The 15,586-nt window shown below is 40.0% G+C and overlaps 1 protein-coding gene across 2 annotated transcripts in view; it reads left to right on the forward strand.

Moving 5' to 3' along the window:
* The window catches only part of FYB2 (FYN binding protein 2), a 125,968-nt gene that overhangs the window by 90,739 nt on the left and 19,643 nt on the right, over positions 1 to 15,586 (forward strand). For both annotated transcript variants that reach the window (XM_061411808.1, XM_061411809.1), the window contains exons 10-11: positions 5,678 to 5,789; positions 14,582 to 14,680. In XM_061411808.1, coding sequence (XP_061267792.1) covers positions 5,678 to 5,789; positions 14,582 to 14,680 — 211 coding nt within the window. The remainder of the gene's footprint in view (positions 1 to 5,677; positions 5,790 to 14,581; positions 14,681 to 15,586) is intronic.

Raw genomic sequence — 15,586 nt, forward strand, 5'->3', positions numbered from 1 at the left:
AGTTTACCAAAACAGTATCATTTCAGATTGAAGGATTTCCCAAGTTAAGAGCTGTTATCATAGGGAAAAAAGTAGACACTGGATAGACAAAACAGATGTCTACTCACGGCAAACCACTGACATGCCATAATGTGTTACAATCAAAGCTATAAGAATATATTACAATCATAAGATTGACTCAGGCCCTATAAAATCTGCCTCTAGGCTAGTTGACTGCATCCCTGCCATGCACTTCCTTCCCTACACACTGTTTATTCTAAGTTAACTGACTGTGTCATGTGCTTAAGTGCCCCATCACTTTGCCTGAACTCTTTCCTGTGTCTGAAATGCCTTTCTGCCCACCCTCTATCTGCTGATGTCTTAGCTATCTTTCAGGATCTATCTCCGAAGTCAGTTCTTCTGAGGACCTATACTCCACTTTCCCACTCTCCAGGGACCATAGTTGCTCACTCCTCTCTGTTTCTAGGACACCAAAACAGCAATGGAATGACCAGTTTTCCATATTAGGTTTTCATTCTTCAGTCACTAAATCATGTCTGACTCTTTGCGACCCCATGGACTGCAGCATGCCAGCCTTCCCTGTCCTTCACTATCTCCCAGTGTTTGCTCAAACTCACATCCATTGAGTCAGTGATGCCATCTGACCATCTCATCCTCTGTCATCCCCTTCTCCTCCTGCCCTCAATCTTTTCCAGCATCAGGGTCTTTTCCTGTGAATCGTCTCTTTGCAAGGTGGCCAAAGTATTGGAGCTTCAGCATCAGTCCTTCCAATGAATATTTAGGGTTGATTTCCTTTAGGATGGACTTGTTTGATCTTCTTGCTTTCCAAGGGACTCTCAAGAGTCTTCTCCAACATAATTCAAAAGCATCAATTCTTCCGCATTTAGCCTTCTTTATGAGATCCAACTCTCACTGTTGGATGCATCTGTACATGCTACCAGAAACAGCCTTTGTCAGAAAAGTGATGTATTTGGTTCTTTTTAGATTCAAACGTTTCTGGGACACCAAACCACTATGTATTAATCCTACAACCCTGGGAAGTTCACTTACTTTTATGTACACATGGGGACAGTACTATTTATTATTTCCCAGGGCTCTTTGTCAGTGCATATAAAGTATCTGGTTCATTGCTAAATAACTGTCAGTTCTCTTTGCTCACTTACTTTTCTAAAACAATTACAGCATGCTTTACTTTATAACTCATGGTGTACATGTTTGTTTCCCATGGTTCACTGTGAACACCTTGGGGTCAGAGACCGTTTGACATTTTTCTCTGTATCTGCAAACTGCAACCAACAAAACTTTGTTAAAGGAAAGAATGAAATAATAAATCAGACTTCAGTGAGAGAGTACGTTAGATTTGACAATCTTAATGATTCTTCTGACTAAAACAACTAAAGTGAAGAAGAAAATTGGGGGTGGGGGGGACAATTCATTAAAGCATCACAGAATTGACTTAAAAGGAAGTATCCACATGCCTGCAGGAACCAGGAACCCTGAGAAATGAGTGAGCACCAAAGCTGCTCTCGCCCTGAGGCCTTTCACTGAGCTCTGAATCCTTTGTTCTCCTGTTTTGAATGCATGGTGTGCAGAGGACAGGAGCTATATCCCAGGGCCTGCCCAAAGCGAGTGTATAATCCGAGCGTGCATGTGTGCATACCCAGTCATATCCGACTCTTCTGTGACCCCATGGAGTGCAGCTCGGCGGGCTCCTCTGTCCGTGGGATTCTCCAAGCAAGAATACTGGAGTGGGTTGCCTTTTCCTCCTTCAGGGGATCTTCCTGACCCAGGGACCAAACCTGTGTCTCCTGCCTTGGCAGGTGCATTCTTTAACACTGAGCCACGAGGGAAGCCCATACAATAGGAGACTCCTGTATAAAGTTGGGACCTCAAAGAATTATGTCCACACAGAATGGATAGCACTATGCCTGTTGTTAACAATACTATATTGTGTACTTAGAAATTTACAAGAGTAGACCTCAAGTGCTCTTAAACCATAAAATTTTTTTTAAAAATTAAGAAATAGGACAAATAAATACATTTCTAATGAGATAAATGACACATGAGAAAGCACAGAGGCAGTACTAAATCAAAAGCCACATCTTTAGATGAAAAACGGATAGACTCATTTGGACTATAGAAAAAAATGGAAGGACAGAAGGGGAGGGAAACAAGCTGAAGTAAATAAGAGTTAAAGGAGAGGCCTGAACACAGGGCTGAAGGCATTTTCAAGCAATTACGTGTTGTCCTTGAAGAGTCACTGCAGATTTCGGGATCACACTATGTTGCAACAGTCTGAAGAAAATTCTTCTGAGTAATCTGTACATACCGCTAAAGCACAAAGGGAGTCTGTAATAAACTTGTGCTAAACCCCCTGAAGAGTTCTCTGCAATACTTGTGATGAGGAGCACAAAATGCTTAGTCAAGGAAAGTGGGCACGAACACAGAGAGGAAAGTTTCGAGGGAAAAAAAATATACAGTTGTTTTTCTAATTCCTTCTATATGAATAGGTCTCTTTCGAAAAAAAATGAACAAAATAAAAAGAACTCCTTCCTTCCATTAAAAAAAAAAGAAGAACATTAAAGACAAACACCAGGGAGCAGAAGGATATTTGCTCATTTGCTCCTGGTGCTGGGTAAAGGAAAAAAAAATATGTTACCATCCGATCCTCATATTCACTTTGGGAAAATTTATTGAGCTGTACTCATGATTTGTGCCCTTTCCTGTCTTTCATACTGTAATTTTACTAACGTAATTGTCAAAAGACAGACATAGAGTGTGTACTTTCCAAACAAACAAAAAAACAGAATGAAGAAAAAGAGAAGAAACCTCAGTCAGTCAAACACAAGGAAAATGAGGGAAAACAGAACAAATAAAATGTATGTAATAAAACACTAAATATATATTTCAAAATATCAGTAAATACTCTAAGCATAAAACTCTCTAATTAGAGGACTGCTGCTGCTAAGTCGCTTCAGTCATGTCCAACTCTGTGCAACCCCATGATGGCAGCCCATCAGGCTCCCCCGTCCCTGGGATTCTCCAGGCAAGAACACTGGAGTGGGTTGCCATTTCTGTCTCCAAAATTAGAGGACATATGCATTCAAATCATTCAATATTAAAAATATTTAAGGGCCTTTTATGTCCCCAGAATTGTTCTAGGTGTTGGGGGTATAGCAGTAAACAAACCAGACAAAAATTATGGAGGTTGCATTCTGATCAGAGGAGACAGATGATAAATATATAAACAGTAAAATATTCACTAAGTGGAATTTTAATAAATATAGAAAAAATAATAAAGCAAAAAAGAATTAAGGAAGTAGGTAGAGGAAGTGGACGTTGTAGTTTTAAAGGGCTGACAGATGACCTCAAAGACAGAAAGCAGATGAAGAACAGAGCCATATCTATCCAGTATGTTCTAGGGAGAGTGGGAAAGGAATGCAGCTGTCCTGGGCAAGAGCCTATTAGATGTGCTGGTAGAATAGCAAGGAGGCTGGTGTGGCTGGAGCAGTGATGAAGGAGACTGGTAGGAGATGAGGTCAGAGATATAACAAAGGACCAGGGGTTTTTGTTTTTGTAGACCATCGGAAGAACATTGGCATTTATTCTAAGTAATATTAAAAAAAAAAAAAAACAGTGAAAGGTTTTGAGCACAAGAACAGAAATGATCTGACTTGTATTTTAAAGAATCATCTTGGCTGCTGTCTTGAAAGAAGAACGTAGAGGAAGAACCTGGGACCTGTTACGAGTTTGTTGCAATAATTTAAGTGAAAGACAATGGTAGCTTGGAGGAGGGTACCATGGTTGAGTTGAGATTTGTAATTTTGGATTCAGGATATAAATGTGAGAGTCAGGCTGACAGATGGCTGTGATTGGAGGTGGGGTATAATACAAGAATCAAGAAGGTCTTCAAGGTTTTGGACCTGAGCAACTAGAAAGGTGGGTTGCCACTCATCATTGAGATGAGGCCAACTTCAGGAAGAGCACATCTGCAGAAAGTAAAGTTTGGTTTGGCATGTATTATGTTGAGACAACCAAATGGAAGCAGTGTGAAGGCTGACGAAGTATCTAGAACTCATGAGAGAGATGTCTAGGTTAGAGATGTAAATTTGGGAGTTGTGTATGTTTTTAAGTTGTCTATGTCTTTTTAAGGCTTCCCTGGTGTCTCAGATGGTAAAGCGTCTGCTTGCAATGTGGGAGACCCGGGTTCGATCCCTGGGTCGGGAAGATCCCCTGGAGAGGGAAATGGCAACCCACTCCAGTACTCTTGCCTGGAGAATGCCATGGACCGAGGAGCCTGGTAGGTATAGTCCATGGGGTTGCAAAGAGTTGGACACAACTGAGCGACTTCACTTTCTTCTTTATGTTTTTAAAATGAAGCCATAAAATTTTGCTTCAGCCAAAAGGAAAGATTAAGAAAGAAAAAAAAAAACCCTGAAATAAGAGCATCTTTGCTTATAAAATAAAAAAGGTAAAAACATAAATGGTATTCTTAATTTTTAAAAAATATTTGTGCTAAAGAAACTTACTGATAACTCTGTAAGGAAAAGCAGGGCCTTTGTGCCTCTGGGAGCTGACATTCATTGAGATGGTTTGGGGCTGATGTGCTAATTGACTTCTTATCAGAAGATAAAATCATGTTGTCTGGTGCTTTTAATTAATAGACAAAAGTCAATGTGCCTGTTGCTACTTATCAGATATATTACTACTTATTTCTGATTAATAGTTCATATCTGAAAATGGTTCTGAATCACCAGTGCTCTAAATATTAACCTATGCCAACTGATAAAAAGGTGGAAGTTTTATGGCTATGACAAGTTTACAGCCCTGTGAAATAAACCAAATTCTGCAGTTAACAGGCTAGCTACTTGTGCAAACAATCCCTAGACATTTTTCAACCTGGCATACTATCTCACTGATGCTATCATTAATGAATAATAAATATTGGTGTGTACTCAATCAACCTAAGAAATTCTACTTTAAGGAAAAAAAATGCTACATAACTGGATACTGCTGCTGCTGCTAAGTCGCTTCAGTCGTGTCCAACTCTGTGCGACCCCATAGACGGCAGCCCACCAGATTCCCCCATCCCTGGGATTCTCCAGGCAAGAACACTGGAGTGGGTTGCCATTTCCTTCTCCAATGCATGAAAGTGAAAAGTGAAAGTGAAGTTGCTCAGTCATGTCTGACTCTTCGAGACCCCATGGACTGCAGCCCACCAGGCTCCTCTGTCCATGGGATTTTCCAGGCAAGAGTACTGGAGTGGGGTGCCATTGCTTTCTCAGAAAAAACTGGATAAAGGCATCTAAATGTAGGAAGAGAAACCCCAGGAGCTGTACCTTGGCAGACTTCAACATTTGTGGTTGGGGATTAGAGGAAGAACCCTCCAAGAAGAAGGAGGGGTCATTGGCTTACTGGGTAATTAGCACCTTTCATAAAGATGTATTAATCTTTGCCACAGTCATCTAAAAGTAGGGGTTACCATCATTAACCTGGCTTGAGAGAACCGTAACTGAGGCTCAGTACGAGAGCTGGTTTGCCACAGGATCATCCAAACCAAAGTTATAATCCAGTGTTAGCATATTTAATCTGCCTTTTTCTATTCTTGATGTACGTGAATGCATTTAGGAGAGTGGTTGATGAAATATTCTCAGGGGGTTCTCTGTTTTCCTTGCAGGTGGTTATGCAAAGGCCTTGGAGATGACTAAAGAAACCCAAGGCCAAGGAGCCATTAAGCCAAATTCCATTTCAGAGAACTATGATGATGTTGAGTGCTCTGGGAGTAAGAGGTAAGCATTTCAGCCCTGCAGTGAGATGAATGTGCTGAGACTGTAAAATACATGTGCTTCTCTGGTGGTCAAGTGGATAAGACTCCATGCTTTCAATGCAAGGGGCGTGGGTTTGATTCCTGGTCAGGGAACTAAGATCAAAAATGCTGGCATGGCCAAAAAAAAAAGGTACAACACAATAGGTCAGTGGTCTTTGTATCTTTTCTCCCCATAACAAAGTCAGATTTATCTAACTTATTTATCTCATATAATGGTAAGTATAAGAAGATGTTTGAAACTGTCAGTAGGAATTGCTGAATTTCTGTGGCACATTAGTAATAAGGTATCTTATATTTATATACTTGTATTAATGCCATTTGGGTGAAGTGATGATAAACTAACAGAAGTGGTTCAAGGTACGCATGAACAGATGCATTTAGAATCATGAAGGTGCTGGTAATGGGTCTTTTGTGACAAGGAAGCAACTTTGGTATGAAACTTCCTGATCTCCTCACAATCCAAGACTGATGATAGAATGTGTTTTACTTAAAACACTTCTATGGATTCTCAATATGTTTTTAATTGAAGTATAGTTGATTTACAACATTAGTTTCAAGTGCACAACACAGAAGATTCAATATTTTTATAGATTATACTCCACTTAAAGTTATTATAAAATACTGGTCATAGTCCCTGTGCTATACATTATATCCTTATATCCTGTATCTTATTTATTTCATAGGTAGCAGTTTGTATACCTTAATGCTCTTTCAGTCCTGCCCCTTCCTCCCCTCGTCTTCCCTCTGGTAACCACTGTTATTGCTGTTCAGTCATTATGTTGTGTCTGACTCTTTGCAACACCATGGACCGCAGCGCATCAGGCTTCCCTGTCCTTCACTATATCCCAGAGTTTGCCCCAACTCATGTCCATTGAGTCAGTGACGCCATCTAACCATGTCATCCTCTGTCACCCCCTTCTCCTCCTGCCCTCAGTCTTTCCCAGCATCAGGGTCTTTCCCAATGAGTCTACTCTTCACATCAGGTGGCCAAAGTATTGGAGCTTCAGCATGTCCTTCCAATGAATATTCAAGGTTGATTTCCTTCAGGATTGACTGGTTTGATCTCCTTGCTGTCCAAGGGACTCTCAAGAGTCTTCTCCAATACCGCAGTTTGAAACCATCAATTCTTCAACATTCAGCCTTCCTTATGGTCCAGTTGTCACATCCCTGGTGACTCTGATGGTAAAGTGTCTGTTTGTACATGGTACAAACAGATGGTAAAGTGTACAATGCAGGAGACCTGGGTTTGATCCCTGGGTCGGGAAAATTCCCTGGAGAAGGAAATGGCAACCCACTCCAGTACTCTTGCCTAGACGATCCCATGGACGGAGGAGCCTGGTGTCCATGGGGTCGCAAAGAGTCAGACACGACTGAGCAACTTCACTTCTCTCACATCCATACATAACTACTGAAAAATCATAGCTTTGACTATTTGTCAGCAAAGTGAGGTCTCTGCTTTTTAATATGCTGTCTGCTGCTGCTACTGCTGCTAAGTCGCTTCAGTCGTGTCCAACTCTGTGCGACCTCACAGACGGGAGCCCACCAGGCTCCGCCGTCCCCGGGATTCTCCAGGCAAGAACACTGGAGTGGGTTGCCATTGCCTTCTCCACTGTGTGAAAGTGAAAAGTGAAAGTGAAGTTGCTCAGCCGCATCCAACTTGTAGCGACTCCATGGACTGCAGCCTACCAGGCTCCTCCATCCATGGGATTCTCCAGGCAAGAGCACTGGAGTGGCTTGCCATTGCCTTCTCCGAATATACTGTCTAGGTTTGTCATAGCTTTTCTTCTAAGGAGCAAGTGTCTTTTAATAATTTTGTGGCTGCAGTCACCATCCTCAATGATTTTGCAGCCCAAGAAAAGAAAATCTGCCACTGTTTCCACTTTTCCCCATCTGTTTGCCATGAAGTGATGGTACTGGAGTCCATAATTTTGGTTTTTTGAATGTTAAGTTTAAGTCATCTTTTTCACTCTCCTCTTTCAACCTTCACCAAGAGGCTCTTTAGTTTCTCTTCACTTTCTGCCTTTAGAGTAGTATCATCTGCATACCTGAGGTTGTTGATATTTCTCCAAGCAATCTTGATTAATCCAGCCCAGCATTTCACATGATATACTCAGCACAGAAGTTAAATAAGCTGGGTGACAATATACAGCCTTGATGTACTCCTGTCCCATTTTTGAACCAGTCCATTGTTCTATGTCCAGTTCTAACTGTTGCTTCTTGACCTGCATGCAGGTTTCTCAGGAAGCATGTAAGGTGGTCTGGTATTCCCTTCTCTTTAAGATTTTCCCACAGTTTGTTGTGATCCACACAATCAAAAGCTTTAACATAGTCAATGAAGCAAAAGTAGATATTTTTCGGAAGTTCTCTTGCTTTTTCTATAATCCAACAATGTTGGCAATTTGAACTCTGGTTCCCCTGCCTTTTCTAAATCCAGTTTGAACATCTGGAAGTTCTCAATTCACATACTGGTTAAACCTAGCTAGAAAGATATTGAGCATGACTTTGCTAGCATGTGAAATACGCACAATTGTGTGGTAGTTTGAACATTCTTTGGCATTGCCCTTCTTTGGAATTGGAATGAAAACTGACATTTTCCAGCCTTGTAGCCACTTCTGAGTTCCAAATTTGCTGGCATATTGAGTGCAGCACTTTCATGGCTCATTTTCAGGACTTGAAATCCTCAACTGGAATTCTATCATGTCTGCTAGCTTTGTTCATAGTAATGCTTCCTAAGGTCCACTTGACTTCACACTCCTGGATGTTTGGCTCTAGGTGAGTGACCACATCGTCATGGTTATCCAGGTCATTAAGAACTTTTTTGTACAGTTCTTCTGTGTATTCTTGCACCTCTTCTTAATCTCTTCTGCTTCTATTAGGTCCTTGAAATTTCTGTCCTTTATTGTGCCCATCTTTGCATGAAATGTTCCCTTGGTATATAATTTTCCTGAAGAGATTTCTAGTCTTTCCCATTCTATTGTTTTCCTTTATATCTTGCATTATTCACTTAAGAAGGCTTTCTTATCTCTCCTTGCTGTTCTTTGGAACTCTGAATTCAGTTGGCTATATCCTTCCCTTTCTTCTTTGCCTTCCACTTCTCTTCTTTTCTCAGCTATTTGTAAGGCCTCCTTAGGCAACCATTTTGCCTTGTTTCAGTTCTTTTCCCTTGGGATGGTTTTGGTCACCACTTCCTATACAAAATTATGAACCTCATCCATATTTCTTCAGGTACTCTCTCTCTCAGATCTAATCCATTGAATCTATTTGTCACTTTCACTGTATAATCATAAGGGTTTTGATTTAGATCATACCTGAATGGTCTAGTGGTTTTCCCTACTTTCTTCAACTTAAGCCTGAATTTTGCAATAAGGAGTTCATGATCTAAGCCACATTCAGCTCCAGGTCTTGTTTTTGCTGACTGTATAGAACGTCTCCATCTTTGGCTGCAAAGAATATAATGAATCTGATTTCGGTATTCACCATCTGGTGATGTCCATGTGTAGAGTCATCACTTGTGTTGTTGGAAGAAGGTGTTTGCTATGACCAGTGTGTTCTCTTGACAAAACTCTGTTAGCCTTTGCCCTGCTTCAGTTTGTACTCCAAGATCAAAGTTGAATGTTACTCCAGGTATCTCTTGACTTTCTACTTTTGCATTCCAATCCTCTATCATGAAAAACACATCTTTTTTGGGTATTAATTCTAGAGGATCTTGTAGGTCTTCATAGAACCATTGAACTTCAGCTTTTCAGCATCAGTGGTTGGGGCATAGACTTGGATTACTGTGATATTGAATGGTTTGCCTTGGAAATGAACTGAGATCATTCTGTCATTTTTGAGATTGTGTGCAAGTAATGCATTTTGAACTCTTTTTGTTGACTATGAGGGATACTCCCTTTCTTCTCAAGAATTCTTGCCCACAGTAGTAGATAAAATGGTCATCTGAATTAAATTCACCCATTCCCATCCGCTTTAATTCACTAATTCCTAAAACATAAATGTTTACTCTTGCCATATCCTATTTGACCACATCCAATTTACCTTGATTCATGGACCTAACATTCCAGGTTCCTATGCAAATTGTTCTTCACAGCACTGGACTTTACTTTCACCACTAGACACATTCACAACTGGGCATCATTTCCACTTTGGCTCAGTCTCTTCATTCTTTCTGGAGCTATTTCTCCACTATTTCCCAGTAGCATATTGGACACCTACCAACCTGGGGAATTCATCTTCTGCTATCATATCCTTTTGCCTTTTCATACTGTTCATGGGGGTTCTCAAGGCAAGAATACTGGTTTGCCACTCCCTTCTCCAGTTGACCACATTTTGTCAGAACTCTCCACCATGACCTGTCTTGGGTGGCCCTGAATGGCATGTCTCATAGTTTGACTGAGTTACACAAGTCTGTGATCCATGTGATTGTTTTGGTTAGTTTTCTGTGATTGCAGTTTTTGTTCTGGAGGCCATGGGATTATAATTCTTCTTCTGTCTGCCCTCTGATGGATAAGAGGCTTGTGCAAGCTTCCTGATGGGAGGGACAGGCTGTTGGGAAACTGGGTCTTGCTCAGGCGGGCAGAGTAAATCTTTAATCCAGTTTTCTGCTGATGGGTGGGGCTGTGCTCCTTCCCTGTTAGTTGTCTGACCTGAGGTGACCCAGTCCTGGGAGTCTGCAATCTCTGTGTTAAAGCTAGAGGTTCTACGGTAGGGATAATGGCGACCTCCTCCAAGAGGACTTATGCCAACACGCCACACCTCCCAGTACTGCTGCTGCCCCTGACCCCATCACAGGTCACACCTCTGTAGAAGACCCCCAAACACTCACAGGCAGGTCGGGCTCAGTCTCTTATGGGGCACTGCTCCTTTCCCTTGGGTCCTAGTGCACACAAGGTTTTGTTTGTGCCCTCCAAGAGTCTCTGTTTCCCCCAATCCTGTGGAAGTTCTATAATCAAATCCTGCTGACCTTCAGATTCTCTGGGGATTTCCAGTCCCTCTTCCAGATCCCCAGGTAGGGGAGTATGATGTGGAGCCTAGAACCTTCAACAGTAAGAGAACTTCTTTGTTATAATTGTTCTTCAGTTTGTGGGTCACCCATCCAGCATCTTTATGGTAGGGCTAATGGTGACCTCCTCCAAGAGAATTTATGCTACACATTGTGCCTCCCAGGACTGCTGCTGCCAGTGCCCTGTCCCTGTGGCAGGCCATTGCTGACTCACACCTCTACAGGAGAGCCTCAAACACTTACAGGCAGGTTGATAACCATTGGTTCTGTATCTGCAAGTCTGTTTCATTCTTTTACTTATTTTTTATTTCAGAGATTCCACTTGTAAGTGAAAACATACAGTATTTGTTTTTCTGTTTATGTTTTATGTTTAAGTATTATGTTTAAGCATAATATTCTCCAAGTTAATCCATGTTGCTGAAAATGGCAAAAATTTCATTTTTTTTATGGCTTGGTATTCTTATGTGTATGTGTGTACACTACATCTTCTTTATCCATGCATCTGTTTATGGATACTGAGGTTGCTTCCATATCTTGGCCATTGTAAATAATAATGTTGCTATGAACATTAGGGTCTGTATATTTTTTTGAATTAAGTGTCTTCATCTTCTTCAGATATACCCAAGAGTGGAATTTCTGGATTATATAACAGTCTTAATTTTAATTTTTTGAGGAGACTCCATCCTGTCGTCCATAGTAGTGGTAGCAGTTTACATTCCCACCAACAGTGTGAGGGTTCCCTTTCTTCCGCATCCTCACTAACGTCTTTTGCATCTGTTTAACAACAGCCGTTCTGACTGCTGTGAGGTGATAGTCCACTGTGCTTTTGATTTGCATTTCCTTGATGATCATTGATACTGAGCATCTTTCCTTGTGCCTATTGGCTATCTGTTTGTCTCTTTTGAAAAGATGTCTATTTAGGCCTTCTGTCTGTTTTTAATTGAGTTGCTGTTTGTTTGTTTGTTTGTTTTTCCCCATATTGAGTTATAAGTGCTTGTTATATATTTTGGATGTTAATCCCTTATCAGACATATCATTTGCAAATATCGTCTCCCATTTAGTAGGTGATCTTTTTGCCTTGTTAATGTTTTTCTTTGCCATGCAAAAGCTTTTAAGTTTGAATAGCTCCCATTTGTTTTTGCTTTTGCTTCCCTTGCCTGAGGAGACAGATCTGGCTCTAAATACAAAAATAAATAGCAAAAATACAAATAGCAAAATATACAAATCCAGATAGCAAAAACACATTGCTAAGACTTATGTCAAAGAGCCTATGTTTTCTTCTGGTTTTCCCAGCACCACTTATTGAAAAGACTGTCTTTTCTCCATTGTATATTCTTGCCTTCCTCATCATCAATTAATGGACCATAAGTGTGTGGGTTTGCTTTTCAGCTTTCTATTCTGTTCCATTGCTCTCTGTGTCTGTTTTTGTGCCAGTACCATACTGTTTTGATTACTGTAGCTTTGTAGTATATTCCCAATACCTTTACAATTGACGTTAACATGGTATAGAGGACTTGAGTGTCCCTATCTACCCCTCCAGCCTCTTCTCACACATGCTCAGTCTTCATCTTTGAGATGCAGTCATGGTGACCTTTTAACTTCTCTGACTTGCTAAGCTCCCACTGCAGAGTGCTTGCATATGCTACTCCCTCTTCCTGGAATGTTCTTTCCTCTTCTGTGCCCCTTTGTTTAAGTGACTCTTAATATCTCTTCTGACCTCAGCTCAGTCATTATTCCCTAGGGAATATTCTCCTACGTATGTAGTTTTATAGTATTACCATCACCCTTTCTTTAACAGCACTTGTCACAGTTATTAATAATTCTATATTTATGTGATTCTTTATCAGCTGTCTTCCCTCTTAGATGATTTTCTTCTTTACACTTACCGTTTTTCCTTACCCACATTATAATGCCAGGCACATGTTAAGATATTAAAAAAAATTATCTTTTACATGAATGAAAAGGTAATGGAAGAGGGATAATCAAATGCTACTGGTTTTTGTTTTGTCCTTCTTAGAATGTCAGAGATGGAGAAGCAGTCTAGAGATCATTAAACACAGTACCCTCATTTTTAAAAAAGGAAATTAAGGCATAGAGAAGTGACTCGCCTAAACTCAATGTGAATTAAGTTCTGAACTTGAAAATCCTCCATTGCCAGGGTAGATTCAAAATATATCTGTGTATTTTAAGCCTATATATTGGGTGAGGTGAAAGCCATGCTATAGAGGAGGATTGTTCAAGATGTGTCTGGTTGTCTCCATTAGTTCTCCAGCATTCGGCACAATGTCTGGTGTTTAGTAGACTGATTGTTAAATGTAAAATATGCAAAGGGGGAGAGTCAAGGAAGGAATCTGTTAATAAATTAACTTTCTCTCACTAAATGAGAACAAACATGGAAACAGGGTAGAAGCAAATATTAATTTTTGTTTGTACATACTTTTATAGAGTTTACTTAATTTTACCACCTGCTTGTAAAAACATGTGCATATGTTGCCATAAAAACTATTTCACAAACAGAAGATCAGAGTACCTAGCACCTGGTAGGTATCCATAATTTTGTGTCAAATATGAATCTGTATCACTGACATTATATACTTTTTTAATTTCAAAAGAAAATAGTGAATAAATGTATGAAGATGTCTACAAAACAAAGAGCAACCACCCAAAGATACAGCAAGTTTCTCTTTTTCTTGACTTCATACCTAAGGGTATTTCCTGCTAGTCTGGGAAAACCGAAGTTTAAGGAATGACCTCCATCACTACCCACCCCATCTTTAGGGAAGATTTTCATAGAGAGTGGAGATAAGCTGTTGTAATAAAATACTGTTATCAGTAGGTTATTTGTAATTGTATATAATCATATCTTGTAATTTTTAAGCATGTTGCTTTTTCTTTTGAGAAAATGTCCATCTCCCCAAGTAGAAGACTTTGATATTGCATTAGGGAGTAAGTGAGAAAGAAGAAATAAATAGCAATAAAATGCTTCAGTTTTTTTTCCAGGAAGAAATCAATGGTTATGATTTACTTGTGTCTTTTCAAGCTAATGAGGCTATCTCTGGAATTGGGGCTTAATTTAATATGTAATAATTCAGTGTTATCAATATTTGCTCAAATGGGGATTATTAATCAAATTCAGTTATTAGGGGCACATTGTGGCAAGGAAAATAGCAGCAGTCAAAAGCAAGAAGTTTGAAGGTTGAAAGGAAAATAGGGCATTTATGCTGGGTGGGATGATGTGGGTGTATCATCCACTTTCCCTAACCTTTCCCCCACCCCCGAAAATCAGGGTATATTTGGAAAAATTTTAATCATCAAGCAGGCAGTCAGTGTAGCATCACTGTTATATTATTATCCCATAAGTTAAAGATCAGTGATATGAATCTCAGGAGCCAGGAATTTCACTAATGTATCAGTCTTTGAGTCATGGTCTCTAAAAGGAAGACTTTGCTCCATAAACTCTGTAAAACAAAGACCATTTGGAGTAGGTGAAAGTTTGTATTGAAATATAATAATTTCCTTCATAGCTGGTATGTGCTAATTCCTATCAGAATCTAAAAGAAGAACATAGGGGTTGACAAGGTATTTCCTGCTCTTCCTTAAGTGGGTGTGTTTTAATAGTAATGAGACTGAAATCTCTGATCTTTTTTTACTACAGCAGCTTCCCATCCCCAGTACTCTCTCAAACAGTATTTATGTTTGTAAATATGTTTATGTTATATGTTTATGTGTTATTTATATTCTCTGATTCCTCTTAGTTCAGATGGAAAAGCATCACTTAAAAGACTGCAGAGGTTCTTCAAGAAAGAAAAGGATAGACTTAAAGTGAACAAAATCAATTCAAAAGAAAATATAAGGTAAAAAGTCCCTTTTTATTTCTCTTTCTAGGAGAGGATTAGCAATGCCACCCTGGTAGTTACACAGCTGATAGTCTCCATCCTGTTCTTCTAGTGAAAGGGGTACCAGAAGCTAAAACCAAAGCCCTGGTTATTACCTACCTCCTCCTTGCCAGTATTGAGTGCCTCACACACACACATGCTAGTGAGAAAGTGACAACGTCCTTTTTGAAAAAATTGACAACGGAAGATTGTGAACAAAGGTAGAGGGAAAGTCTTAAAAAGTCCAGGAAAGGAACTTCCTCATCATCCTTGGCATATATTCCTATTGTTACTACTGAGCATTACGTTATCAATTACATTCTTTTATGCTTTCTCAGTCCTACAGGCTCCAGTGGTTTTTGTCTACACTTCCATATTCTAATTTGCCTCTCTTGAGAGAGGTAGTGTGTGGAGAGGGGAGATGAACTTTTCAGCTGAATGGTCCATGTATCTCAGTCTTAGCTCTGGAAGGGACCCTCCAAGTTCACCCTAGCTAGTTACTGATGGGAACTGGGAAGGTTACAATTCATGTGTAGGAGTGACTTGACTCCTTGATTCCGGATTCTAGTTTCAGCTCTTCCATTTATTCAGTGTGCAACTATGGGCAAGTCACTTCCATTTTGCATCCATAGGGACCACATTTCTTTTAGCTTATAATAGGAGATTGCATGGTCTCTGAAGGCACTTCAGAGAGGGAGGGAGAGAAACACAGACATAGATCTGTATTTTATGAGGGCAGGGGATGGTAAAATAGTTTGCCCCAGGTCACTACATATGTTGACATCGAAATTATCTTGAAGTTCTTTTCAATTGTAAAACCTTAAAGTAACATGAATTTAAGTCTAACTGTATGTTGGATCTAGATCTACCAAGAGATTTATACAG

This window comes from Bos javanicus, chromosome 3, assembly GCF_032452875.1.
Source record: "Bos javanicus breed banteng chromosome 3, ARS-OSU_banteng_1.0, whole genome shotgun sequence".
NCBI classification, from domain to species: Eukaryota; Metazoa; Chordata; class Mammalia; order Artiodactyla; family Bovidae; genus Bos; species Bos javanicus.